We start from the raw sequence: 26,856 nt of genomic DNA on the forward strand, positions 1-26,856 counted from the left end.
GTACAAGCGCGACTGGACGAGGACGTAGAAAGAAACAGATACACAGACACAGCGCTTCCTGTGTACAAGCGCTGTGTCTGTGTATCTGTTTCTTTCTACGTCCTCGTCCAGTCGCGCTTATACATTCTACCATGGATTGGAACTTAAAGTTAATCATATTGCGATCCTGAGATTCAAACAGTCAGGTGGCGTTGTAGATTGGCTTCGATATTTTCCGCTTCGTTGAGTGTCAAGAACGTGACTCATTCCTTAAAGAAATTCTCTGACATGTCGTAAAAAAAAAAAATCAGGACGCGGCAAAAAATGCCAACGCGACAAGTCTTCCTTAATTTTCTTATTTGTGACTGTCAGTGCCAGAATTGTCGTTCCCTTCGAGTAGCTACGCGCAGCCCATCAACAGATGGGACCGACGCGCACGCCAGTTTTCGCCTACGCTAAGGCATCGCTGGACACGGACGGAAGTGCCAGGTGGAATTGACAAGTGGCACTGCTGACGTCAGTAGCATGTAGCACGCGAGTCGGCAGCCGCAAAAGGAAACACATCCAATCGGCTACGACTGACGGAGCGGCAGCGTCGAGATTGAATTTCTACCAACGACTGACGACCAGAACGCGTGTTCAGAGAAGGAAACCGTTTGTGTTATTCGAGGAAATTGTGCATGCCCTAGTGTTGTCCCTGCGTGACACCGCGGAGCACTGCAGCGCTGAGGAAATATTGACATCTTCCATTCTGAAGTGCTGTTTGCGGGCTCTGTGCGGCCATGAAAAAGCGATATCTTAAGTGCCCATACTTAGGCTCACAGTAGCTTTAGAAGATGTCACCTGCTGAAGCAAGATGGGGTGGTGGACTAGTTGGTATGGATTCATTTTACCGTGTCAAATAGCGCAAACAGGGATGAAAGAAATTTTTTGGTATTTCCGTCTTTTTCTCATTTTCTTTGCGCTGTCACGCACGTTAAAAAAGACATTACTTAGGCGGGTGCCAAAATATGAGTCAACACCGTCCACGAACCAAACTAGAGGATAAAATTCAGCGACACATTGCCCTGAGGAAAACTCCACAAATTTATATGAATGTACTCTTCAAACGCTCCCGATTCTAGAACTTTCACAAGAATTGATTCGTAAGTGTCTCAAAGCTCAATATATATAGTGGCAACAAGATGTGAAATGCGCTGTACATCACATAGGTAAGACGTTCTGTATTTGTCCTCAATATTATGGGGTCTTAAATAGTTCGGTCAGAACGGCCCGTGACCGATGGTCCATTATTTCACGCGCAAAAGAAAAAATAAAGAAAAAAAACTGACATAATTTGGTGCACATATGAAAGTTACTGATAACCTCAGAGCCCCCTGATATACAGATGAACATCCCATAGCAGCCATGATGGACTGCCGAATGCTTCGAACATTTATTCAAACGTAAAGGTACATTTCTAAAACCAGTTTACTGTTTGGTTATATTCTGGACACTCTACCGTTAATAGTACTGATCATCGTTAGCAGTGGGTGCAACTTTGATTATGCTCTATTCTCACGTTGTTTCTTTCCTTTTCTTTCGTCGCCACATTATAAGAAACTTGGGTGTCTATACGTACACACCGTACGACTGAAGAGGATGTTTTTAAAAAATTCAGCATTTTAACGATGAAACTGAAACGATGCGGCGGGAAATGTGCGGAGGTCATCGCGATTTACAGCAAGGACGTGGTTTCACCCCAGCGACCAGAACGGCGGGCATGTGAGGCAGTCTGGACCTAACCGTGCATAACCGCAAGTCAGGCGAGGAACATGCAGATCTAAGGATTCGTTGGTTGCATAGCTGAGATATTTTTGGAGAGGCTGAGAGAAGCTGTTTCGAATACGGCGACACCCGGAGATGTGGCGCGTAGCAAAAAAAAGGACACCCCCACTGTCCCACCACCCGACACGCAGCCCTTACAGTTATTTTTCCTGAGACCTTCAAAGAAATTTTTATTTAGTACGTCACACTAGTAAATAGCAATTCAACTCACAGTTGCAAAAATATTTTATATAATTTCATGTAGCCCATTCCGTGCGTCAATAAAACTTCAGCTACTAATTGTATCATGTGAATCATGTAAATGTAGTACTATAGACACAGATTTTTGACCAATGCGTGATAGTGGCGTGCTTTCCCTTCACTTTTCATACTTTCACCACTTTTCAACGCAATAAAATTTCTAGCCGAACTTTAATGGTATCTGTGAACGTGTCCGTGGTCCTCGCTCTTGTGCAAATTTAGTAGCAGAACATACTTCTCAGCATGTATCATGTCATCCACTGCCCGATGAAGCTTACAACTAAAGTAACATGTAGCAATAAATTATTTTCAAAAGCTGCTTTGCCACTAGGCGCGCGACCAAAGCTGCTTCTAATCTGTCTGACCGAACTTTAGAGTCCTTTCATACAGCTTTCAAAGCCTCTGGAACGCGGGGACGAAATTCCTCGTTATTTACAGCTATGGAGTACTGCATTTTATTAGATGGCTAGTATATATAGCTATTAACATATAAATATATAGTATAGTATATGATGCTATTCACAGCGTGTTCAAAGGAGGTATTCAGAGACCTGGATTGGGAAGAATTGGGGATAAGAGTTAATGGAGAACACCTTTGTAACCTGCGATTCGCTGAAGATATTGCCTTGCTTATTAACTCAGGGGATCAATTGCAATGCATGCTCACTGACCTGGAGTGGCAAAGCAGAAGGTGGGTCTAAAAATTAATCTGCAGAAAACGAATGTAATGTTTAACAGTCTCGGAAGAGAACAGCAGTTTACGATAGGTAGCGAGGCACTGGAAGTGGTAAAGGAATACATCTACTTAGGGCAGGTAGTGACCGCGGATCCGGATCATGAGACTGAAATAATCAGAATAAGAATGGGCTGGTGTGCGTTTAGCAGGCATTCTCAGATCATGAAAAGCAGGTTGTCATTATCCCTCAAAAGAAAAGTGTATAACAGCTGTGTCTTATCAGTACTCACGTACGGGGCAGAAACCTGGAGGCTTACGAAAAGGGTTCTACTTAAATTGAGGACGACGCAACGAGCTATGGAAAGAAGAATGATCCATGTAAAGTTAAGGGATAAGAAAAGAGCAGATTAGGTGAGGGAGCAAACGCGAGTTAACGACATCTGAATTGAAATCAAGAAAAAGAAATGGGCATGGGCAGGACATGTAATGCGGAGGGAAGATAACCGATGGTCATTAAGGGTTACGGACTGGATTCCAAGAGAAGGGAAGCGTAGCAGGGGGCGGCAGAAAGTTAGGTGGGCGGATGAGATTAAGAATTTTGCAGGGACAACATGGCCACAATTAGTACATGACCGGGGTAGTTGGAGTTCGAAGTATGGGAGAGGCCTTTGCCCTGCAGTGGGCGTAACCAGACTGATGATGATGATGATGATATATAGCTCCGTGTAGCGCCCGTGATGACGCACTGTTATGAGATTACAAATCTAGTGATTAGGCATTGTTATGAGGACTCTAGAATATGGGTGCATGCCTTTATTGTACGTGCAATCTGACTCCTCGCGACTTATCTTGGAATTAAAGGTATTGACAATCACGCCAAACGGACATAATCGTACTTGATTTTTCTAAAGCGTTTGATTGTGTTTGTCACACCAAACTAATAAATAAACTAAAAAGCATTATCGGAGACGGAGAAACTGCTGCTTGGGTTCGTGGGTTTTCGTTTAATAGGTGTCAGTTTGATATTTTCGAACATACAACGTCAGATATAGTACCAGTTACGTCAGGAGTGCCCCAGGGCTCCGTGCTTGGCCCTTGTTATTTCTCGTGTATATTAATGATATAACCACTAACATAGACTGTAAAATAAAGTTATTCGCGGAAGACTATCATTTATAGAGAAATTAAAAGGGATCAAGATCACTACTCCCTTAACAAATAACGTAGTAGTATTACAGAATAGTGCTCAGACTGGCAGATGAAAATCAATGTAAAAAAATCAGCATGTATGACTATAACGAGGAAAAAAGGACCTTCAGACTTTTGCTACACCATAAATGGTACAGCTTTGACTAAAGTACAAAACTATAAATATCTAGGCTTAACAATAACGTCAGACCTAAGGTGGGACGAGCATATTCACCACATTACTTCATCTGCTATGCAAAAGTTATTTCTCCTTCGCAGATCACTTCAAGTCGCACCCTTGTCAACAAAACTAGCATACAAAACATTCGTTAGGCCGATCCTCGAATACGGAAACACTGTATGGTTTCCTCATACCCAGACTAACATAAAAAAAAAAAATAGAAACAGTACGAAGGAAGGCCATTCGATTTATCCATAACAAATTTAGACGGGAAAACTCTTCCTCTAACCTGCTCGCAATTTCTGGGCTCCTTACGCTCGAAGCACGAGCGAAACAGGCATGTCTGAAATTTCGTTATCAACTCCTGAATAATTATTTCAAAATTGACATTTCAAATTACATTTCTTATTCACAAACACAACCTGCCAGGCACAAACACACAAACACCTTAGTAGAATATAAATGTAATAATGATGTGTTTAAATATTCATTTTTTCCGGTTACCATCCGTGAACGGAATATGTTAACGCCTCTCACCACTAACACAGAGTCACTGTCTCAGTTTGAACTAAAATTGAAAAAAAATTTCCTAGCAGGTTAAAATTGCTAGTGCTATTATTGATCGTGCAAACCACCATGTGCTTGTGCCTTGTGTATGTAGTCGTGTATGCAGCATATCATACCTAAATTGCCATTTTATTCTATTTTGAAAATTAGCATGTACTTGTGTTTGGTGTATACATTATGTAGTGCAAATTGTTTATGTGTGAAGTGCAAAACTGACGTTATACATGTATTCATCCTTAACATGATCAGTGTTCTTTGTACATGTACATATATATAGTGCCCACCTGTTATGGTCTCAGTAGAGACTGGCAGTATGGTAAATAAAGAAATAAATAAGCAAACAAACAAACGATGCACAGCCTTTGTAGCAGCACAGTGCTTTCGGTGAGACGCAGGTTCCAATCGATTGACTGATCGATTGATTGGGTTTCCAGTCGCAAAGAAGCAACACCTTGGTTATGAGAGAGGGCGCAGGATTAATATTGATCACTCGGGGTTCCTCAACGTGAGCCTGAATTTAATGCGCATGCGCGTTTCTGCATATCACTCCCACTGGCAATCAGCGCAGGTAATCAAACCCGCGACCTCGTGCTCAGCCGCGGAACGTCACGGCCACAAAGGAAACCGCCTCGGCAGGTCCGAGTGCACGGCGTTGCGCCCTTCACGTTGAGCTTGATTTCGGAGTGAATTTCCGAGGAGCGTCATCGATAACCTGACGCAGTCCTTGCAGTGCAGTGTGCTTTTATGCTCTGCATCGGTGGGGATCGCAGAGGTCTCCCCGACACCTTGCGGCCAATCGCCCCGGGCGGCGGAACTTTCCAAACATGCGGATCCGGCCTCAAGCCGCTCGACTCGCCCTTCATCAGACGCTGCGAGCGCTCTTTTGCTAGGGCGGAGTTTCTCGAGCACACTATACCGCGAGCGAGAGCAAGCAGACAGGGCCGGCTCGCCACCGTCTACAGCCGGCCGGCCCTGACCGACGGCTGTCTCCAGGGCCGTCAGTCCGCGCCCCCATAACTCCTCGGCTTCCGCGGTCTGCGTAGTCGACGCAACCTTGGGCAAGGTCGGCCGCTGGAGAGGAGGATCGCCGGCATCGTGTTTTCGACTCGCTGCGGCCGCGTACACACACGGACGACGCTGATAGCCTCCCAGACAATATGCGACCTGTTTGTTTATACGCCGCTCTCAGCCGGACGTCCGTACCGTTTTACCGTGTCTATTTTGAGGTTCTTAAGCTTAGCCGGCGTCTAGATCATTAAGGAGCAAAATGATATATTCGTTCGTTGTAGTTCGGACGTTGTATAAAAACAGAACGTTCAACGTTTTCCTTTCTTTTTTTGGCGGGGGGGAGAGGCAGCCCTCCTTTGCCGGGGGCTGCGATAGCGCTCAGGCTGTTCTTATATCGCACGTTTGCCGCCAGTGTTCGCTCGCCATGGCTTTGTTGTCAACTGTCCCGTCATCAAATTGGCAGCTCATCGTGGGCTGCGCAGACCACAAGCGACTGGGGTAGAGATTAAGTGCGTTTGCTCTAAGCGAGTGTGCGAGAGTAATAGATCCTGGCCTATGCTGCTGCCATTTTGTGGCTCAGGGGTCATCCAAGGCGAAGGTACGCATATAGTGTGTTATCCTTTTTTTTTTTTTTTTTTTTAAAGCACGCCTTAAAAGTCATACGATGCACACAAACAGCTCCACGTTTGTATTTAAGGCAAAGTCGCAGTTTTGCTCAATGTGTAAAGCAGTCGTAATTATATAACGTAATACCACGCACAGTAACTCTCGCAGTGTTCTGCGCAGTATCAATTGACAAACTCTCGAAGTGGCGTGCCAACGATCACTGGCCCTCCGAAGTCTGGCTTTGTCTGAACCTCTCGAGAACCATGTACTTCCCCTTTTTCTATTCCGCATTACAATTATTCCTTTTCGTGTTCCTACTGTTGGCAAGGTCATCAACGCTATACCATCGCATGATAAGTCGCAACCACATGGATGCCTTTTCATCGTTCTGTGTCTCGCGGTTGTGCGCGTTAGTTCCACGACGTACCCCATAGCTCCGAAGGTTGGCGAAGGTTGGCAAGGCAAGCGTGTTATGAGGAAAGTATGTACGTCGACTGGCTGTTCATTACTGACCGTAGAAATTAACGACCAAGCTCTTTGCTCAGAGGTCAAGGCAGTCCAATCACCGCCCGACTATGTGACAACGAAGAAAAGCGTTACGTTTCCTCGGCGCGTATGAATGGTTCTTCTAGCATTTTCTACTGTGAATTTAGAATAAACAACAATACCAGACACTGCGACACGAATTAGCGCTGCAGTAGCATTTCATCCTCGGTGAACTGAAAACTTTTTTGTAAATGAGCGACATTCGTTAAAGGGACTATATTTACGCTGAGGAACAGCTTACGAAATTCCACAAAATGTGTACCTACGCGCAATGTATTATTGTCGGTGCGAATGCACAAAGAACCAAAGAGAAAGAGGCCTGCTGGCTGCTAGATGCCTGCCACTATCTCTAGGAGCTAAAGCTTGAAGACAGGCCAAAACAGGTGTGTCTGGGGAAGGCATAAAAGAGTGGACAAAATGGACGGGATGGATGATTGCGCCTGTCCAAAAAAAATTGTTTTTGAAGGTGTCATCATACATCGCGACCCAAGGAAAAATGTCACATGACTCACCTGCATTTTGAGGATGTCTGCAATTCGATCTTCGGCGCGTAGTCCCCGTTTGCCTCGCACAATTAGGTAGATCGATCCAACGTCTGGGCAGGAACGAAGAATCTTTTCCAACAGAACCTGCGACGAGAAAGCAAGAGAGATGTTCATCACCTTCACTATCTGCGCTTATGTTCGAGCTGTACTTAAAAAAACGTGCCAAGCAACTAAGAGTTTGCTTAGGAAGTGTCTAGTACCTGTCGGACATTTCCTGACAGAGTTATTGCCCGAGACTAAGAACGTACATTGGTAACCGCAGTAATCGAGAAAGCCTTGTTTTCACGTGAAAGCAATACACACCGCAGATATTCCAGTTAAATTGTTAAAGCTGTCCAAGATGCAGTGCCAAGTTGCTTACTGTGTTTGTCACTGGAGCAGCGAAAGGCATCGGAATGGACATCAATCTTCGCTCATGTACATTGAAGGGAAACGGTTTGACTTTGTCGAAAAGCGAAGAGGCTATCGAGCAGCACGCTAATAACTGTACAATAAGCCATCCGGCCTCGTTACTGAGCCTGGTTGCTTGTCAATTTGCTGGCACGCACCCGAACGGTAGGTTGCAATTACGTGCCGAGGGAAGTACGTTCGGAGTAGGATGACAATATACAGTATGCGAGATATATTAAGCTTTGCTTTTGTGAATACCTCGACACTGCTGTTCTTATTTCTGCGGGACAAAACTATGTTGAAGCGTCATCGTGTAAACGTGCGAATATTCTTGCAAACTTTAGTACAAGTTTTTAAGGACAACATAAACCTTAAGGTGAAGTTGAAACAGGGAGCCAGTATCCGTTTCCTCGTTCCAAAGAAACAAGACGTCTCCGCGAGGACGCCTTTATCCTCAACATCGTAGTCAGCCGAAACGATATAATTTTAGGGGAGACCTATAGCTGTCGACGGTGAGTGACAGCCACAGTACTTGCCTTGGCATCTCGGAAGCGAATAAAACTATCCTTGAATACGAGTCATCAATAAAGGCACGCCAAATTATTGCTTGGTAGCAGATTAAAGACGTACTTCTAGATGATGCGACGCATGTCGTACGAGTATAAGATGGCACGGCATTCGGGTTACGTGATGTCAAACGCAGACAGAAACAAGGAAAGCGTTCAGAGACAGTTGGCACACTTTTACAGCGCACGCTTCAGCGATTCTCTGCTCGCTTCCATATTCTTTTCCTTTTTATTATGACTGCATTTCGTTATTTTTGATAGCTTGAAGTGGACACGTGATCACCCTGCAAGCCGGTTCTGCAAATGGCGGAGTTTTCGCTTAGAAATCAAAAAGTGCGTGCGCTGCGAGTGGTTCGTGTGGCGCGAGCAAACTTTCACGTTGCAAGGAGTAATCGCGCTCTCACGGTGCGCCTAACGACGGATGATTTACACCGCACGCAGATGCCGGAGTGGGCACGCGAACAGGACGACGAGCCGTACAGCCAGACGGTGCGGTGCCCCTTCGTGCATCTCCGGTCCCGGCACGAGTCGGTGTACAGCATGCTCGCTCGCCTTACGTCACGAACACCTAGCGCCGACAGCAATTCAATGCGCATTCTGCCTAGCGTAAACAGTGATATGGGGAAACCACAGAAGTAAATCGCCACAGTCCCAAACGCGAGGACGTTGTTGCCGCGACAACATTTCAGGTTCAATAATCTTTCTTTCTTTTTTTTTTTTTCGTGGGCGCAAAGAACGCTTGCGCGAAGGACGCGCTGGCTTCACGAGGAGCATGAAGCTTCTAAAAGGCGACGGTGGTGCACGAGCTTGAAGTGGCCGAAGAAGAAAATGCTTGTGATTTAATTTATTGCGTCATCGCAGTACAATTGATAGCCATATCAGCCACGTGCGCAAGACCGCGTTGCTCCGTTTGATTTGGAAATGCGCGCGACACAGTCCAAAAGACGAAGCGCACATTTTTGAAATAACATTTTTAGCGTTCACGTACAGACAACGTTCGCCCGCGGTGATATTGTGACGTGATCGATTTAAAAAAAGAAAAAAGACCGTCGTATGCTCATACTTCGGTCACACGGAAGGTTCCATTGAAAAGCGCTATGTAGTCGAGAAAAACAAATAACTGTAATAATAAACTGGCGCACTTATATTAAATGTGAAACATTTATTCGCAAACATTTGCCACCTTTAACAGTATCTATCTAGCCGCCTACGTCTTGGTGCTCTCATGGTCGTTTCGTTAACTTAGTATGTACCAAATTTGGCGTAGTATGACAAGAGTGTATGACGAACATAAATGATAGGTCATGACATGAATATCATGACATGCGTGCGGTGTAGATTATGAAACAGTCGCCTACGTCTTGGTGCTCTCATGGTCGTTTCGTTAACTTGGTATGTACTCAAGTTGGCACAGTATGACAAGAGTGTATAGCGAACGTAAACTAAGTCATGACACGAATAGTCGTGACACGCGTGTCATGCAGGTCATGGCACGCCTCGGTCTTTTCGTCAACTTGGTAGGCTTCCCGCAAACTGCATCGCATAACATCGATTCCCACAGGGCGTGGGATCTGCCGGCTTTTTCTACTTAAATGCCATCAAGCCTTGGGGCTATCCAAGATGTCCCGGCACTGCGGATCGCAAGGAAAGATGATATTGTCACGGGGTGCTGACGTTGAAGAACACAGTAGCAATACTGTGAAAGACAAAACTAACTTTTATTGGGCGAACCTGTGCCCACAAAAACAGGCTACACTCATAGCGCAATGATAGCGGCGAACACGGTCGGCGATCGTCGAAAATCTGATTAGCGGGTCAAGCACGTCGGCTTTTATAGATGAGTCGTCGAATGTTCCAGAGTAATCGCTGGGACCCGCGCGCCTTCCACAAAATTCTATGCCATTCGCGTTGCGCATACATGCGATCAGATTATACAAGGTTCGGTCACAGACAACGGATGGAAGCATCGATAACATTCCAGAAGCTTCCGATGCATGCAGGCGCGTCCTGCGCTGTACGATAACATTTGTTAGGCGGTGAAACACGTCGCCCGATAAAGACAAATAAGTACACGTGTCAATGTAATTTAACGCACGTATATCCTCGCCGCCACCGTTCCGATTTACGAGACGAATGAGGGCAGCCCGCCGAACGCACGCCGGTTACTATGAAGACTAAAGGGTGGCGCAAATCTCTCTTACTTTTATTCGATCCCTTCGGTGCTGCCCAAGTCGGGCGTCGCATGTACCGCGCGCTCAGTACGCTCGTGTAAAACACACCTGTGTTACATGAGCAGAATTAAGGACGTGTCTCCGAATTTCGCTAACCTGAGCCCAACTATATCAACAGCTTAGAACGACAGAAAGCTGAGCTAGTTGGTAAGGGTTCATTATGTCAAAAAAAAAAAAAGAAGGGGGGGAGTGATGTGTGCAGACAGGACACAAGAGAAGTGGACAACACGAACGCCGTGTTCGTGTTGTTCACTTGTGTTCTGTCTGCACGCCTCAATTTTTTTTTTTTTTTTTTTGCATAATATATCAACAGGTCATTGCGAGACTGTAGTTACCGATTTCTCAGGGGGAAAATACATACTGTAGCGCTATCACGACCAGTAATAACTCGAGTGAGCGAATGATTGAACGTTTTGGTTTAAAGTGAGCACTGACGTGACTCCAATACTCCCCGTTTTGGAACAAACTTTTCTCTTTTCTCTCGCGACTAATCACAGCGGATAACGTACACATCTGCGTACAAGAAGTCTTTTAGCGCCCCACCCCCCTGATGGTTCCACAATGAAGTAACGGAAGGTAGGTTAAAAATGGAAAATCGAGAAGAACTTGCAAAGAAACATAAAATCATGTTAGTGCATCCGTATAAGAAATTATAATCGCGCTTAAAGAGCCTTCGGTGAAGTTCAGTGTCGTACCTTTTCTTTTTTACTTCGCCCCGCGACATAACAGCTAGCAGTGATGCAGGTAACATTTCGAGCACACAACTTGAAGCAAATGGAGGTTGTCTACCAACGTTAACGCGCACGTGAAGGTTTCTATGTAAATACGTGTCCGTGCTGAAGCATTGCTGTAAGACAAAGTAGCCAGAAAAGGAAGCCCTAAATGGGCATGGTCACTTTCTCCCCTTTGCATGCAATGGCAGCTCTAACACTCAAACCGTTTTCGATAAAACTGATTCTCTTGTAATCTCACAATACAGTGCGTGTAGTGAACGAGTGCGTGCGTGTTGCACAATGCACAGCACAGCTTCTACAGTCAGAGGTGCTTATAGTGTCGCTGAACCTTGGTTCTTTGCGTCATCGCTACCATGCCTTTGTAAACACGCAAACACGTTTGAGACATGCGCCATTTCGAAAAACATAAGCGTCGCAGTTGCGCGGCGGCATTGGAGGAAAGATTGCGCATCATCAGCTGTGAGAGAAGGTGAGCCCTGGGACGTTTCAAATGCAGCAAGGGAAGAGTGGCGGCCTCATACCTTATACGTATAAGGTTGACGTATTAGTTGGTCAGCGGACGCTTGTGTTCCCACAGGGCAGGAGACGTCAGAAAGAACCGCAGTGTGCCATGGTCTATATATACCGAAATAGAAACGCGCACTCATCATCCTTTACGGTCCACATCTTCATGTACACAGACGCCTTGCGATTATAATAGTTATATATTGCGTTCTGCGCGATGAAGGCTGAGTTAAGGCTCGTGCAGCGTTACGAGTACTTGTTATCAGAGCAGAGAAGAATAATTTCAGAATGGTGTTTTATTAACGAATCTATATAACTTAAGCCGTTTTTAAACATTCTGGCCATGACGTTGGCTATGTATCGCTCAAAGCACACAGTTATGCTGATCCAACGCTACATTTCGTATCCCAAGCTGACAGCGAGACTTGTTTCCACGCTATATTTGTCAAGACCACACAGTAGAGTCTAGTTTCCCACACTGACTTGTCCGAAAAGGAAAGAAAGAATTTGGCAATCACTTTAGCATACGCCAAAGAGAGTGAAGGCGAAAGCCTGCGCGTTCAAGAGAGAGAAACAAGCTTTAATGATACGCTCGAGATATCTTGAGCATGTCCAACTGGAGAAATTTGGAAATGGTTCAGAGAGAATGTACGCACTGGTGACGGACCGCAACGTCTCGGTTCCCGCCGCGTGAATATAATAAACTCCGTACCAGCAGAGTCTTCGTACCAGTTTATCAGGGCGCATTGTTCCACCGTGAGTATACTTATTCCGTTTCCTTTAACACTCAGAATCATTAATGAAGTAACAGCAGAGCCGGTTGTATTCGTCAGTCGAATACTGATATCAGTGTACTATAGAATGGATGCTTGGCATTCTCATTCTAGTGTGTTATTTCTTATTATCTCCCAGCAAAGGTCCTAGGTTCGAGTGCCTTAATTGACGCTACGTTAATTACATGTGCCTTAATTAACTCCGTCATAATTAATATCCCCTGTCCTGCGTTTGACTGCCCCCAAATGTTGAGGGTACGACTCCCACGAAAGGTCGTGGGTTCGAGCACCTTAATTAACTCTACATTAATTAACTTCGCCTTAAGGGTAGTGGGTTCGACTTCCACATAAGCTCGAGGTTTCGACTCCCACCGAAGGTCGTGGGTTCGAGTGCCCGAATCAACTCTATCTTTAGTAACTTTTTTTTTTGCATGATGAGCGCCATCGGAGCGGGTTGTGGAAGAGGACGACGAATGTCAGAGCAGTGACACGAGCGAGCGCCTGCGCGAGGCGAGCTCACGTGACTTTCTGTACCGCACGCCGCGTTTTACAGACCATCTGGGGTATGAGCCACTTAGGGCACACTTCCTCCTAAGAGGAATTGTCGCAGCATGGCGTACGCCTTGTCGTACGAACAATTACATCCAATAAGTTACTAAGAGGTTTCAACAAATTCCAACATTCGGAGAAATCATTCAGACGCACGCCATATCGGACGTAACATCGTATCATACGTCTCCTGCATTTAAGACTATTCACAAATGCATCCCAGCTCGATACCCATGCTGATCTAAATGACACGTGTCGTGAACGCGCCGAAGGAAACGTAATGAGCGTGTAGGGCACGTTCACGCCAGGCGTCATTAAGATCAAGCCAAGCATGGGATTCATGTTAAGATGCATTTCTGAATGCGAGGGTGAATCAGCCCAACTTATAAGTGCCGTCGCAAGCATAGACCTTCCCCCGAGTCGACATCGTTTGACTTGTGCTTCTTGCCTCTGTCTACTTCTTGCGCTGCAATTACATTCATAGTCATGCGAGCGCCTCCGGTCACCGTCACTGATTAGCTTGCGTGAAAGTATGCGCTGAAGTGACGGGTGGTCATCGCATCGCCGTATTGTAAAGCCCGGCTGCTCCTAAACGCGTTCACAATTTTTTGAGCACTTGAATCTGCGTCCATCGTTTAATGGCCTCGAAAGCACACCGGCATCGGCCGCTCTCGTGCGCCCGCTCATAATACCGGCCGAGTAATCGCGTAAAAGAATCCACAGTACTCAAACTGAATCGCTTAGCGTAAGAACTAGTGGTCCAACTCAATGTTGTCTTGGTGGGACCGTGGTCATTTTTCACCAATGCCAGCCTACACTCTCCGTGCGAAGTAACTACTGCCTTGTCATGAGCTAGCTCAGCGACGGCAAACCCAAGTACCAAAGCGAATGCTAATCGCCAGCTTAAGATTGTTCGGGCACAGTGACACTGGAAAAGCATTGACGAGGTTTAAGGTCCCAAAGAAACGTGGATGCTTTTGAGAGGGCTCCTAGTTTTGTTTTGACAGCGCGGAGTTGTCTATTATGCATGCACTGAACGTTTAAGTGCATTCAGCTACCCATCACAAAAATCCGGCCTCCGCGGTCCATAACTGTACTTGCGACTTCACGCTCTTCCCCTTAACGTCACTGGTGCAAGATAATCTCGAATACTTACCTCGTGTGGTAGCTATGAGTAACGCTTCAAATAACACCTTTGTACGGATTCGCAGGCTTCGCATACCAAGAATCAGGCAATTTGCATTCATGGCAGTGGTGAAGTTGCAGAAGAACGCGAAAACCGTACGCTATCCAAGAGAACTCAGGTGTAATAATTGTTAGGCACTTATACAAATCTTGTTCGCAAGCCGAGAGTAAAAAGAAAGTCGATGTACACTTGAGAACACGATGTAAGCAGCCGAGTTGCATCGTTGAAAGCGTCCCGTATTTTTTAGTTAACGTGATCCTTATAGTTGTAATGTTACATGCAGCTATTCGAGATCAATGCGTGATGCTATAGTTACTTTTCTTCACGGTGGTCGCCAGTACTACGCAGTCAGCGTATTTAACTGGCAAGTGTTATCGTGAAAAAAGAAAAAAAAAAGAAAAAGGACCCACAGCGCGCACTGGGATCGAGCGCAAAGTGTGCCGAGAGAGGGTATTATCTTGGTTTCTACATTGGCTATAGTAAGAAAGAGCTGATCTGATCTTAAGTTTAGCAGGGATACATAGGAAAAAAGGACTGACAAGATCGCACGTACGAGTTGATGGCTTGTATTGATTTTGACCCTCGTAGCGGAAAATCTCAGAATATACCGATCACCCAACTTTGACAGCACATTTTCACACACTGCTTACAGAAACCAACGTATACTCTTTACCTTTTAATGTATCGCTGTTCAACCTTGTCTAGCACTACAGCGATACATTCGTAGGAGTGACCGATTCCGCACATACGAGCAAGTTCCTTTGTTATTTCAGATTGAACATAGAACGGGTGCGGGACGCGCGTTAATCATTTCTATATCTTGCAACTTATTCCTCCACTTCGCACACTTTACAACTGCTCTGTCAGACCAAGGTTGGGCGGGTAAATTAGTTTACGTTTGAATTACTTAAGATTATCTTCCTCAGAAGCAAAGTCGAAGCTGGAAAATTAGAGGGGTCGGGGAAAGGCGGATCGCAGCACCCTAACATGTTTTTACAAGTTATTATAACACAACCCATGCAATGGCCTCTCGCAAGTCTTCACTGTGTACCGCAGGAACACTGTTTATGCGCAGCTCGTAAGTGTCTGCTAAATCGTGCTTTTCATGACTGGTTAGAGTATTAGAGCATCGCGAAGACATTGCACGTGTTTCTGGAGCATAGCTACCACGTGAATGAAGGGTGCGAAGTCAACTCGCTGCAACAGGAGTTCGCTGACAAAATTATGTGCGTGTGTTCGTAGCCTGACCTATGGGAGCGTTGCGTCAGAGATGATGCACCTCTCAGTTCGGGAAACAATCTACCGCGGCGATGAGCATAGCTGATGTGCCGGTATCTATAGCAATAAATTTGAGCTCGGGTTGGCAGAAGGTCGCGCAAATGGTAGCGAGCTGCGATTGCCATTACACACGGCAGCACCGGCGAGCTTCACTGTTTCTGCAGCACACCCCCACCAACCGTTGGGCGCCCCACTGCAGGATCCCTACCTTTCCGAGAAATCCTGTGCTACCCGTGAGCAGGACATTCTTGCCGCTGAAGAACTCCAGCATGCCCGGCCGACGGGGACTGGACACGTCCGAACTCATGGCGGTGGATAGCGCGGTGACGACGGCGGTTTCCCAGCGGACCACTGAGGCTGGTACAACGGTGCGAGGACTTCACAGAGAACGCGCGCGAGTGTGTGGAGGGGTGCACCGAGCAGAGAACGTTCGGCTCGACTGCGGGCCGACTCTTGAATGAGTGGCACTATCCCGGTAGGGCGACAAGAACCTTGCGCTCTCGATGACGTCAGACGGTTCACCCGGGAAGTCGCCTTGGCGGCACGGCGACGATGGTTTCGGTTGTTCGGAAAGGGGTCGGACTTACGCGCGGCTCGTCGAAGGACGCCCGCCGAGAAGGGAGGAGGGTTGAAGAAACCTCGCGGCACCCTTCTGAAAGCGGTGGCTGCTGCTCTTCCACGGACTCAGTAGAGGAGGAGGGCGGTCGCCGCGCTGCGCACAGTTCGCCGTTACCCCCGTGCGCGCACACACAAGCCACGAACACCGCTCGTCCAAGAAAGTCTACTGCCCGTCTGTCGGTACGCACAATCGCAGGCGGTGGGGGGGCACCGAGTGGCCCACACTCGCTCGCTGAAGCCGTTATCTCGCAGCAGCAACTGGTATAGTTCGTCACAGGAGGGATGCGCTTTCCATCAGAGATAGCGATCGGCTCGCGTCCCACGGGGCACTTCCCTGGCCACAAAAATTCCGTGTGCCTGCTGCTGCTGCTTCCAGTGTCTTCGCGCGGATGACTGACAGACGGGACAGCATCGGAACGTGCACCGAGCCGCAGCCGGGCGACACCCAGAGATGGGAGGAGGGAGGCGACGCGAGGAAGACGGCAGCTGTGCGACGACACCTCTCTCTCCGACCGCTCGCTGACGACGAAGAGTGGGTGTGCAGTCTTGTATACGCAAGGAGGGAGACAAGCAGTGACGCACACTATAGTGGCGGTATACAGCCGCCGCTTGAATAATAATCCTGCTCGCTATTAATAAACCATGAAGTGGGATTGCGCTGTCTTTCCCGCGCGAGATGCCATCGAAGGCGCTAACACTGATCCCCCGGATTATGTCGAGCCCGAGGAAGTATACAAACAAGACGCATTCGTATACTGCGTCGGCTCAAGTTCAAGGCATCACGACGTGACGCGTTTTCACGGGCTGGTTGTGTCGGAGCGCAGCTTGGTCAGGAGGGGGGCAACAGGCAGGCCAAGTACCCACGCGAGCGAACTGCGTCACGCAAGATAGCAGCTGGGCTCCTCCAATTGCGCTTGCGCCCATCTTTAGGCCAGTGACAAAATGCACTAGTAGACGCCAGTTAAATGTTGCACCCGGCAACCACACTGCACTTGAAATCAGCGTAGGCGGCCGTGCATGCAACCTCGGTATGGTTAGTATCACTTAGAGCAAAAGAGGCTTGTGACACACACTGTTAGCTTGACTCTCGCAAAACTATATCTAATACTTGGTGGCAAGTTTCAAAGTGGGGAACTGCAATGAAGTGAAGTTTCATTGTGATTCCACAGCTTTTCTTTCTGCTTTCTTTCTTTTTTTTTACAACACAATTGATAGCAACGCGCCATCCTTTGCGCGTCATACCGTACTGTTCCAAGAAAACGTGTTAGATAAATGGCCATGCGCTTCTAGTCCAGCGCTACAGGTTACCCTGACAATAACAAGATTACAAATCTGCGGAATGTATTTCTGTATAGCATACAGAAGACATCACGCGAAACGCGATGCAACGAAAATTGATGATATGACGTCTATTGACAAGTATTAATCTCTGACTGATTTAGCAGTGATTTCAGTGGCGGCAGCAGGTGTTCGTCGGCTCTGTTCTCGCAACAGTATCAATTAGTTCCTCGTATGTTAAGCTTAATATAACGCTGGCCCTCGATAAGCTAAAGTCCCGAAACTCAGCCAAGTGAGGCAATCTGGTTAATCCTGAATAAAAAACAGTGTTCTAAATGCACATGATAAAGAAAAATAAAAAAAATAATGAAAGAGGGAAGCGCCTCTGCTCGCGCTTAGGAAATTGGTTGCAACGAACAGCTTTCGCGACATGTCCTTGATTTCGTTTTCTTCTGTGTACACCCGTTGTTTCATATCTTGGGAAGCCCTGGCTAGCGCATTCGGTGTCATTTCCTCATTTGCATGCATATCTGCGGACGGTGTTGGTACCGGCTTCTCCCTGTAGCTTAAAAAGATCAGAGAAGAAAGTATTAGTGGCATCGAGTGCTACTATAGTGTAAAATTGGCACATGAAACAATTGTCAAGTGTCCGCTGGATCCAGTTCTCGAGGTTAAGAAGGTAGCTTTAGATGCCGTCGGAGATATTAGACGGGGCGCAGCAAGGCTTAGTGCAGCGTCAAGGGCGTGCAGCAAAGGGCGCTGTTGGCCAAGGGACTCTATACGGATCAACCTTGACCACCTGTGGCGTCCCACTAATGCGCGCTCGAAGTTCATTACATGGTAGTTTCTGCATGTCAGGCTCCCATAAATGCGCTTGCCACAGCCAGGAGTCGAAGCTGTGGCCTCGTAGGAAGCAGCGACAATGCGCCGGAACCTTTAAGGTATAGGATATGCGAGTGTACGCAATGTCAAGCTGTAGGGGCCACTGCGGCTTATCGTGTGAATTTGCCTTGAGCCCTATATACTCGCGTCCATTGCGAACGACGTGCTGTAGAATCAGGCATTGGAGTTCCACGACCTCCAAACTCAGCGAACTTTGCAGCTTACACTACGCTCGACGGGCGAGCTGAATGACAGTCTCGAAAAACGGAGAAGTCACGTCTGCCGATTACTGAATGCAGGCACTGCGACGAATGGAAATGACAACTAAACCTAAAACTAAAAAAAAGAAAATGACAGCTATGTGATAAAATAGTAAGCAGCCAACGACAGCATTGTGAGAACGGCACCCACACCGTGACGAAACCATTAAAACTTCTTGGGCGAGTTGGTTAATATGTACTGAAGCCATTTTAGCGCAAAGGAACACGGACAAAGAGGGCAGGGCACCACGGGCGCTATCCAATCTGGTTTTTAGACAGTTTAATATATTTTAAGCAAGACTACGTTTGTTGATTATAGTCCATGGACGCGAAAAGCTCTCATGTAATACGATTCTGCTCATTCAAAGCTCATTAAGAGAGGAATTGCCACTCTACGCCTGGAATGCGCGCTTACGAAATACTGTCCACATATTGTGGAGGCCAGTTTTGAGAAATAATTGGCAAAGCTCTTTGCTGCAGGCTATTCGGGCTCAGTCTTGAAAGTTGTCTTGGAGACTCTCCTGAAAACACTCAGTGCCCTTCCACTCTGTGAAGAAGTATGACCAGCGAAGCTGTGTATGTGGGCCCCTTAATGGCGAACTGCACCTCCGCCGCGGGTCGGCCAGGCATTGCACTATCTTCGAGGTCGGCCCAGCTATGGGGAGAACAAACGCACACGATCCTGGGGGAACTAGCCTTTAATCGCTTTTTGTAATTGGCTGTAAAATTGGTCACGTCTTCACGTTTCTTAATAAACTAATTAATGACGACGACGAACGCGGGAGCAGTGGCAGGAGCGCGTTCGCGCGGTAGCGCCGAGGGGCGCCAACGAGCCAGCTGTGCAAGATGACGACGCTGGAGCCAATCGTGATGATGATAGTTTTGCGTCTACACATGGACACGATCCTGGGGAACTAGCCCTTAACAGCTTCGCTGTGTAAGGTAAAGGGCCCCAGGCGCACTCCCAGCTCATCAGCCCGAAAAGAGGTGAGGGCCGAAGTAATCCCTTATGTGCATGGGATGCTCCACAACATGAAGGGCGCCGTAGGTACGCTGTACCAGTGGTCTTTTTCGGCGCTGCGCGAACTAGCAGGCCTGTGCCCACGCATTCTTTGCGAAAAAAGAAGGTTTGATTGCCAGAAAAAGAAACACAACTTGCCATATGTTAAATGCGCCACCGGTGTCGTCTATATGATACCGTTGTCGTGTTGGAAGGCCCATATAGGTCAAAGCGTGTTAATGACTGAGCACGGTAGTACGAACTGTCAATTATTAATAAGGGCAATGCGCATCTGCCTGCGCATTGCCTGGCCTGCAAGTGTAAACCATGGTTTCGTAAGCTTAGGGCTCTAGGCAGAAGTAAGGATACACCTGCTCGCGAACTTTTGGAAGCTTATCGGCGGCTGCTGCGTATGGCGCGGCCGCGCGGGCCCCATCCTGAAAGCGATCTGCCATACTAGAGTCTAGATGCACCGGGGACTCAGCGATTGTGCCCTGTATTCTCGCCGCTTAGTACGCATTGAAGAGAGAGGCAGCACGAAGGTCAGTTCGCTCGCTGCTGCTGCCGATTTCCCTCACGCCAGCGTTTTGACGCCTCACGCCACCCTCACGCCAGTGTGCTCATCGAGTGAGGTATGTTTTAGCCTGCCTGTGCGCGCATGACGCCATGGTTGTTAGTTTAGTTAGTAAGCTAATGTTTACGAGTTTATACGGATGATATAACTACTATCCTTACTTCGTAAAGCTGTCTACAAGTTTGCTGTAGCAAGCGATGCTTTGCCTTTCGGATGAAACTGTGGCTTTTCATTTATCTTTGTTTTCAGGGCGCTCTCAACATCAGAATGAGGCGACGTGATTGCAAAAGCGTGTTTCGTAACTTCTTTTTTTTTTTTCATAAGCATACAGATGGAGTTACCGAAACACCAGTAACTTTCTCTTTGTCGACTTCGAGGAGGGAGTCCTCCTCACTTTTACTCCTCACATTAAGGCAAATGTCTGCGACACCACTCCTGTCTCTGTGGCGTTTTTTTTCTTTTGTCAAGTCTTGCTGGCTACCGCAGTACTTTTTCCCGGGTCTGCAAACACAATCCGCGATATTCTTGCGAATCCTCGAGAGATGCCGCGCAGCCAAGCGTGCCAAGGAAGTCGCCGCTGTTGAGTATATATATACCGTCAATTATTATGCACACCTCGCCTCGCATTGCTTCTCTTTGCGAATTCCTTCACTTAGCCTGCCATAATTACCCGCACATAGGTCTGTCCCGAATATTGGCCTCGAGCTCCACCACTGGAAAAGCTGACGCCACCGTCGGCGTGACGTGCTGTTACGGATCACGTGGACATAGCGGCCGCGTCGGCTGCTTCGGGAGCGCCGAAGCGAGCTGGAAACGAGAGTTCCCTCGTACGCTGCGGTCCTCATTTAGTGGCGAGATTTTCCAGCTTCGAGTGTCTCCTTTACAACGATTGAAAGCACTACAATAGGTAGTGGCTGCCTTTGAAGGCGCGCAACATGGTAGACTACTACTCGGTGCCGCAGTGCCGGACGTACGCAACGGAGCCCGGTGTCAGCCTTATTCATACGTAGCCGCAGGACAAGAAGCTGCGTGAAGCTTGGCTCGCGAAACATAAAACCGGCAAACAGTCATCGGTTACAACTCGGGTATGCAGTAAGCACAGACGCGAGGAAGATTTCTGCTACGGCACCGGGTCTGCGATGTTCGAAAAACGCGCACTGAGACGCTCGCCCGAGTCCGCTGCCCGACTAATGTCATGACGGTTTGGTCAATGAACTTGTCGATGCTATAGATACTGGCAAGTTCACTGCAGTGGAAAAAGGAGTGGTAAGAAGCACATTAAAAAAAAGCATGGCATATGGTCATGTTTGGGTTATGAAATAATGCACTGGATTACAAAAAAAGAAGCAGCGAGAAAGCGCACGCTGAGAACACCGATAAACATATAGTGCGACGCAACTCGAGGTATAATATTGGAACGTCCAAGAATTTAGAAAAAGAAAAGATTGAATCGTCGCGACGTCACATCACAGTCCCACTAGGCGTCGAAGTCTCTACAATGAAATTATGTTTGAACAGCTCTAATAGCACCCACGCAACAATGGTTGCTTGTATACTGTCAAATGCTCATATTCTGCGGCCTAAAGCTCATGGCACGGTGCGAAAATGCGCACGCGGCAAAAGCGAAACAGTGCGCGGACACGCATGCAGACGCGCAGTCGGTCGCTGCGAAGCTGTGCTATCGCTGCAATGAGGCTTCATTCTATTACGCTCCATTTAGTTATACAAACACTATAAGAACATATTCCACATAGTTTGCTCTCAGTGTTTGCCTACCTTTCACACAAGAAGCCGGTTCGGGAGACTCCATCGCGGCGACCACGCGCAGTGTCGTTCACTGTACGTATTCGGTAAAGAGATAGCGTCTGTAAACGATTCTGTGCTTTCAGTTTGCCCAAGATTATTATTTAGACAGTAAAAATCTTCTCTCGTTTCGAAAGTACCTACAGAAATGTCCGGGAGAGCTCCCGAGTGGTGTTTCCAGTCAGCGCTGACAGCAAAACCGATGAGAAGCGCCCCGCGTGATCCCTCATACTACGCCAGCGAGGCGCTTCCGATAGATGGCGACTCCGTAACTCCTCGCCGCCAATAGTGTTGACATGCGTAATGCATGTTTGTCATGAACGTGAGTGCATATATTTCATATAGCGGCATTTTGCAACAAGAGATAGGCGGGAATAGAGGAAAGAAGAAAAATTAAGAATGATAAGTTTATTAATTCTTTTATTATATATACATACCGGAATATATAGAGTTGGGGTCCCAGAACTCAGGTATGAGTTGCGAGAGGGGTCCTTGGAATAACGGTGATGATCACTTCAGATTCGGCAAACCGTTTAGAATACAATATGAAGTCATAATTACAACACATGTACATGTAAAGTAGAAGAACTTTGCAGAGCTAATACCAACTTACTTAAGGTGTAACATACTTGGCTAAATCGTAGGGAAAGTATGCCAACAAATACATATTTTATAGGTCTGTTTAAAGCCAAAACGCAGGTCTTGTCATTAACTATGAACGTTCATGAGCAGGATTGTACATGCTATCAGTTAATATTTATTCACTGCTAGTGATATGGGAACTCAGCTTGAGTTTGAAAACGCAGAGCGATGTTGCTGAACGTACCTGATGGGGCAGTTCATTCTACAACTTCGAAATTGTATAAGTAAATGAAAACAGGCCATAAATGATAAGGCATGTTCAATTAAGATAGAGTGCATTATGGCGCTCGAACCCTCGACAATTGGTGTTAATAAGGGGAAAGTTTTTTGGCCACAGTTAATTAAGATATAGTTATGAAGGCACATGAGCCCTCGACCTTTGGTGTTAACTAAGGTGAATTACGTTTAATTTAGCGAAGCTGCTGCAAAAGCACCACTACATTTGCTTTACACTCGATGTAAAGAAAGTCCACTTTAAACGAAAGCGCGGGGGTAGGGGGCGGAGCTACAGCTTTTCCAATGCGTGATTAGCTTCATTAAATATTAGGACGGAGTAGACGAGGGAGATGCCACTGCTGACCCGCTGTTTTACCAAATATTGCTAACGCTGTATTTGCTCAGTTCCACAATAAGGAAAATTACAATTTCATGACCTATGTTTCTGGTAATGGCGAGTACACCCGCACAGAACCGATAAAACATTATGTTAGTTATAACCTAATTAATACAGTCATTAATAATTAGTCACTGGTTGTCTGAACTATCAACAGCTGGAAACTCTACAGTATATCAAAAAGCGCTATTATAGGCAATGCGTTAAGTTTCCCGTGTTTAAATCAGAATCTTGAGGCATCGAAATTGTAGCCTATAACCATAACTTTCACGTGAGGTCACGGATGCACACGCTTACTGTTGTGGTTTGCCAACATGGCGGCTAGGATGACACGAGCGTGTCACATCGACATCGCGGTTGACCTGCCTAAATGTTATCGAGACAGGGTCGGAACGCTGCGGCCGTCTGCGCCCCAACCCTGGCTACAGCACCCCGCCGCGGGTCGTCAACAGACGTATAGGTTCACACCGTGCTGGTTCGTCAGCATGACGGCTAAGATGACTTCAATGCATCACCGGATTAAAGAAAGAACACGTCACAAAGAGTGGCACATCGGGCGTCGAAGGTCCACTCCTCTGCAGGTAAGTCACCATAGGGTAAAAAAAAAAGCGAAAGAAAGAAAATGCGCACAAGGGGCGACGCGCAGACGGCAGAACGGAAGACGGCGGCTGCTTATAGGCAGCACGTACATACACAGTGGCGAAGCAGCGAGTGCTCTAGCACATTCTGCATTCCGGATGCGACTGGAATGGCAACAGCTAACACATTGTATCATCAGAAGTGCAACAGATTACAAATCTCAGCATCGGCAAAATACAGTAATAATAAAAAAAAGGCTTGTCTGAGCATCATGAATTCAAGACGTGCACTGCATTGCTCGTACACGTATGTCGTGTCACTCCGATTCAGCCTGCACATCTGTAGGCTGCAGCCGTAGTTTCTAAGATTTTTCTCTGGATATTACATCACGTCACGCTCAGGAAGAGGATTAACCGAGGGGCCCGATTTTTTTATTAGTCATATCATAAGAAGCCAACAAACACTGACACCAAGGACAACATAGGAGAAATAATTTGTGCTTAATGAATGAAATAAAAGAACGGTAAATTATTGGAAATGAAAGTGGATTAAAAAACAACTTCCCGCAGGTGGGGACCGAACGCATGCGAAAGAAAGCATGCGAAGGTAGTGTGATCGGTCCCCACCTGCGGCAAGTTGTTTTTTCATCCACTTTCATTTGCATGAATTTATCGTTTCTTTATTTCATTTATTAAGCACATGTAATTTCGCCTATGTTGTCCTTGGTGTCAGTGTTTGTTGGCTTATTATGATATCACGTCACCTTCGTAATGCAAGGCGAACTGGGGGAAACAAAGTTCAACGCCTCTGCCAAGGTATACGTAAACTGGTAGCGAAGCTTCCATAGACGCCCACATGTCAAGAAAATGGCGGCTCGTTGCAACCGTCGCCATCCACGTACCGGGTGGACAAATAACAGCAAGCAAAAAATAAAAAGCGACGTCACAAGCGGAAATGGCAGTGACGTCAAGATCTTACGCTGTTTGGCACGAATGTTCGAATTTCTTTAGCGTCCGGCATTTCGACCGCTACGCCGACAGTTATTTTTCTTTTGAGGCTGAAGCGAGTTAAGACTCATCTCATCTGAAGCGCCAGTGCGTCAATAAAGTATAGGAGCGGCGTATGTCTTAATGTGAACAGAATTAGGCTGTTATTGAGGACAGTTGTTCCAGTAGGTTCTTTATGAAGGTGAGCGAACAGGATGGCAATAAATGACAGTGCCATCGAGGTTTCAAAAGCAACTTCACTTTTATTCATGTAGAACAATGCAACCAATATAATTGGCCAAACAAAACGTGTTCCAGTGGATGAAAAGGACTACGGCCAGCCCACAGTCATAATGTATAGCAACATATGCGACACCTTTTTACAGAATCATTCTCAATTCTTGCGACACAGTGTATTCATATCCAACAGGTATCAGACAAGACAACATTTTCCCACATTATCATTTAGAAAACGTTCGACCTACTAATTTTGCTGTCCGTCGGATACTCAGACCCTGTGTTACGGAGAGGGGAACAAACATAGCACGACGATTCTTCGCGGAGCGTTCCGCATTTATCGTCACGACGAGACACAGCGCGTCGGATGCCGCAGCGTGAACTTGCACGATAACAAAAAGTATCCACTCACATCTTTCGTCAATGAACGCCATGCGCTAGGTCACACAAAATTTGAAGTGAAGCGCACGCCAGACTTTGAACAAACACGCAAGGAAATTAAACAAAAAGCTCGAATGAAACCGACGGGTTCAAGTGAGTAACGCCATTCCACACGACATAATAGCTGGTTTGCACAGTCTTGCCAAGTCTTGCGCTAGAATCACAGGTTGGTAGGGGTCACCAAGACCGAACTAATAAATTATGAAACTGAAAAACAATAACACTTGTTCTTTTAGCACTGCAAAAATATTTGAAACGGAATATTTGCACGTATGACAATACTCCAACTAAAATTTTTCGAACATATATTTTTCACGTAGGTTTCCCTAGTTTCAGTGTTTGTCCTCCCCTTACCTATGTCACGCTTCAATCGTGCACCACTAACTGACATCTCTGGCGATATGTTTTGGCGCGTTTTTTGTTCCAAGATGCGCGACCTATTTAGATGAACCTTGCCTCTGCCGCCAAATGAAATTGTGGTGTGTGCCCGTGGTCTAACCAGGACGATAAACCTCACGCAAAATTAGTTAGCCGAACGTTTTCTAAATGATAATGTGAGACAATGTTGTCTTCGCAAAGAAGTGTTGAAAGAGAACTTTCCTTTTTCGTTTTTTTTATCGGCGCACTGTGGTGGTGTAGAAAGCAAAAGGCAGGAACAGCACTTGATGGGTCCTCTTGCTATATTCAAGCTCCCTAGCCGCTCCGCTGATCCTGTTCCGAACTAACGGAGGGAGTAAACCGAAGCCAACATTCCAACTAACATGCAGCCGAATAAACAAAATCAAATCAACCTCCAAACGCCTAGTCGCCGTCGACGTTGAAGTTAAAACGCCCATTTTTCATCGTTAAAGAAGAACAGCGTTTTCAGAAGGATTGCGCAACATACAGTCACACAGTGACGCCCAGCGCTGCACAGGTGGCGGCATGTCTTGGGGGGTCACAGCCCGTCATCGTCGTTTCGGAGTTTCTCTGAGTGAGCAAAGCAGTGCAAGACTTATGAGCTGCACTTGGCTTGTGAGCCAGCTGACGAGTGTGTCCCTTCCGTTTTAACGCGAGAGCGTTAAGGAGCCCGTGTCGCAGAAAAGCCGGTGTCGTCGACGTCGCCGGCGTTGGCCATGAGCGAAAACTCCCGGAAGGCAATTCACAAATAAAAACAACTTGCAAGATGGGCTGGGTGGGAATCGAACCAGGGTCTCCGGAATGTGAGCCGGAGACGCTACCACTCAGCCATGAGTTCAATGGTTCAAAGCGGGACAAAATCGCCTCTAGTGAATGCGATGTTGCCTTAGAAACTTGCCGTAGAAAGTTATACTGCGGTGTATATCGGTAATTATGAGCATGTAAATTACAGAAGTAGCAGTTAAAGGAC

General features: G+C 46.7%; 1 protein-coding gene across 2 annotated transcripts in view; it reads right to left on the minus strand.

Moving 5' to 3' along the window:
• The window catches only part of LOC126536011 (putative fatty acyl-CoA reductase CG5065), a 97,423-nt gene that overhangs the window by 16,468 nt on the left and 54,099 nt on the right, over positions 1 to 26,856 (minus strand). The window contains exons 1-2 of one of the 2 annotated variants that reach the window (XM_050182902.3): positions 15,783 to 16,866; positions 7,331 to 7,447 (exon numbers count right to left, since the gene is read on the minus strand). In XM_050182902.3, the coding sequence (XP_050038859.1) occupies positions 7,331 to 7,447; positions 15,783 to 15,881 (216 nt within the window). In that variant the 5' untranslated portion in view covers positions 15,882 to 16,866. Of the gene's footprint in view, positions 1 to 7,330; positions 7,448 to 15,782; positions 16,867 to 26,856 lie in introns of those variants that run through there. The other variant, XM_050182901.3, reaches the window with a different exon arrangement.

This window comes from Dermacentor andersoni, chromosome 4 (assembly GCF_023375885.2).
Source record: "Dermacentor andersoni chromosome 4, qqDerAnde1_hic_scaffold, whole genome shotgun sequence".
NCBI lineage: Eukaryota > Metazoa > Arthropoda > Arachnida > Ixodida > Ixodidae > Dermacentor > Dermacentor andersoni.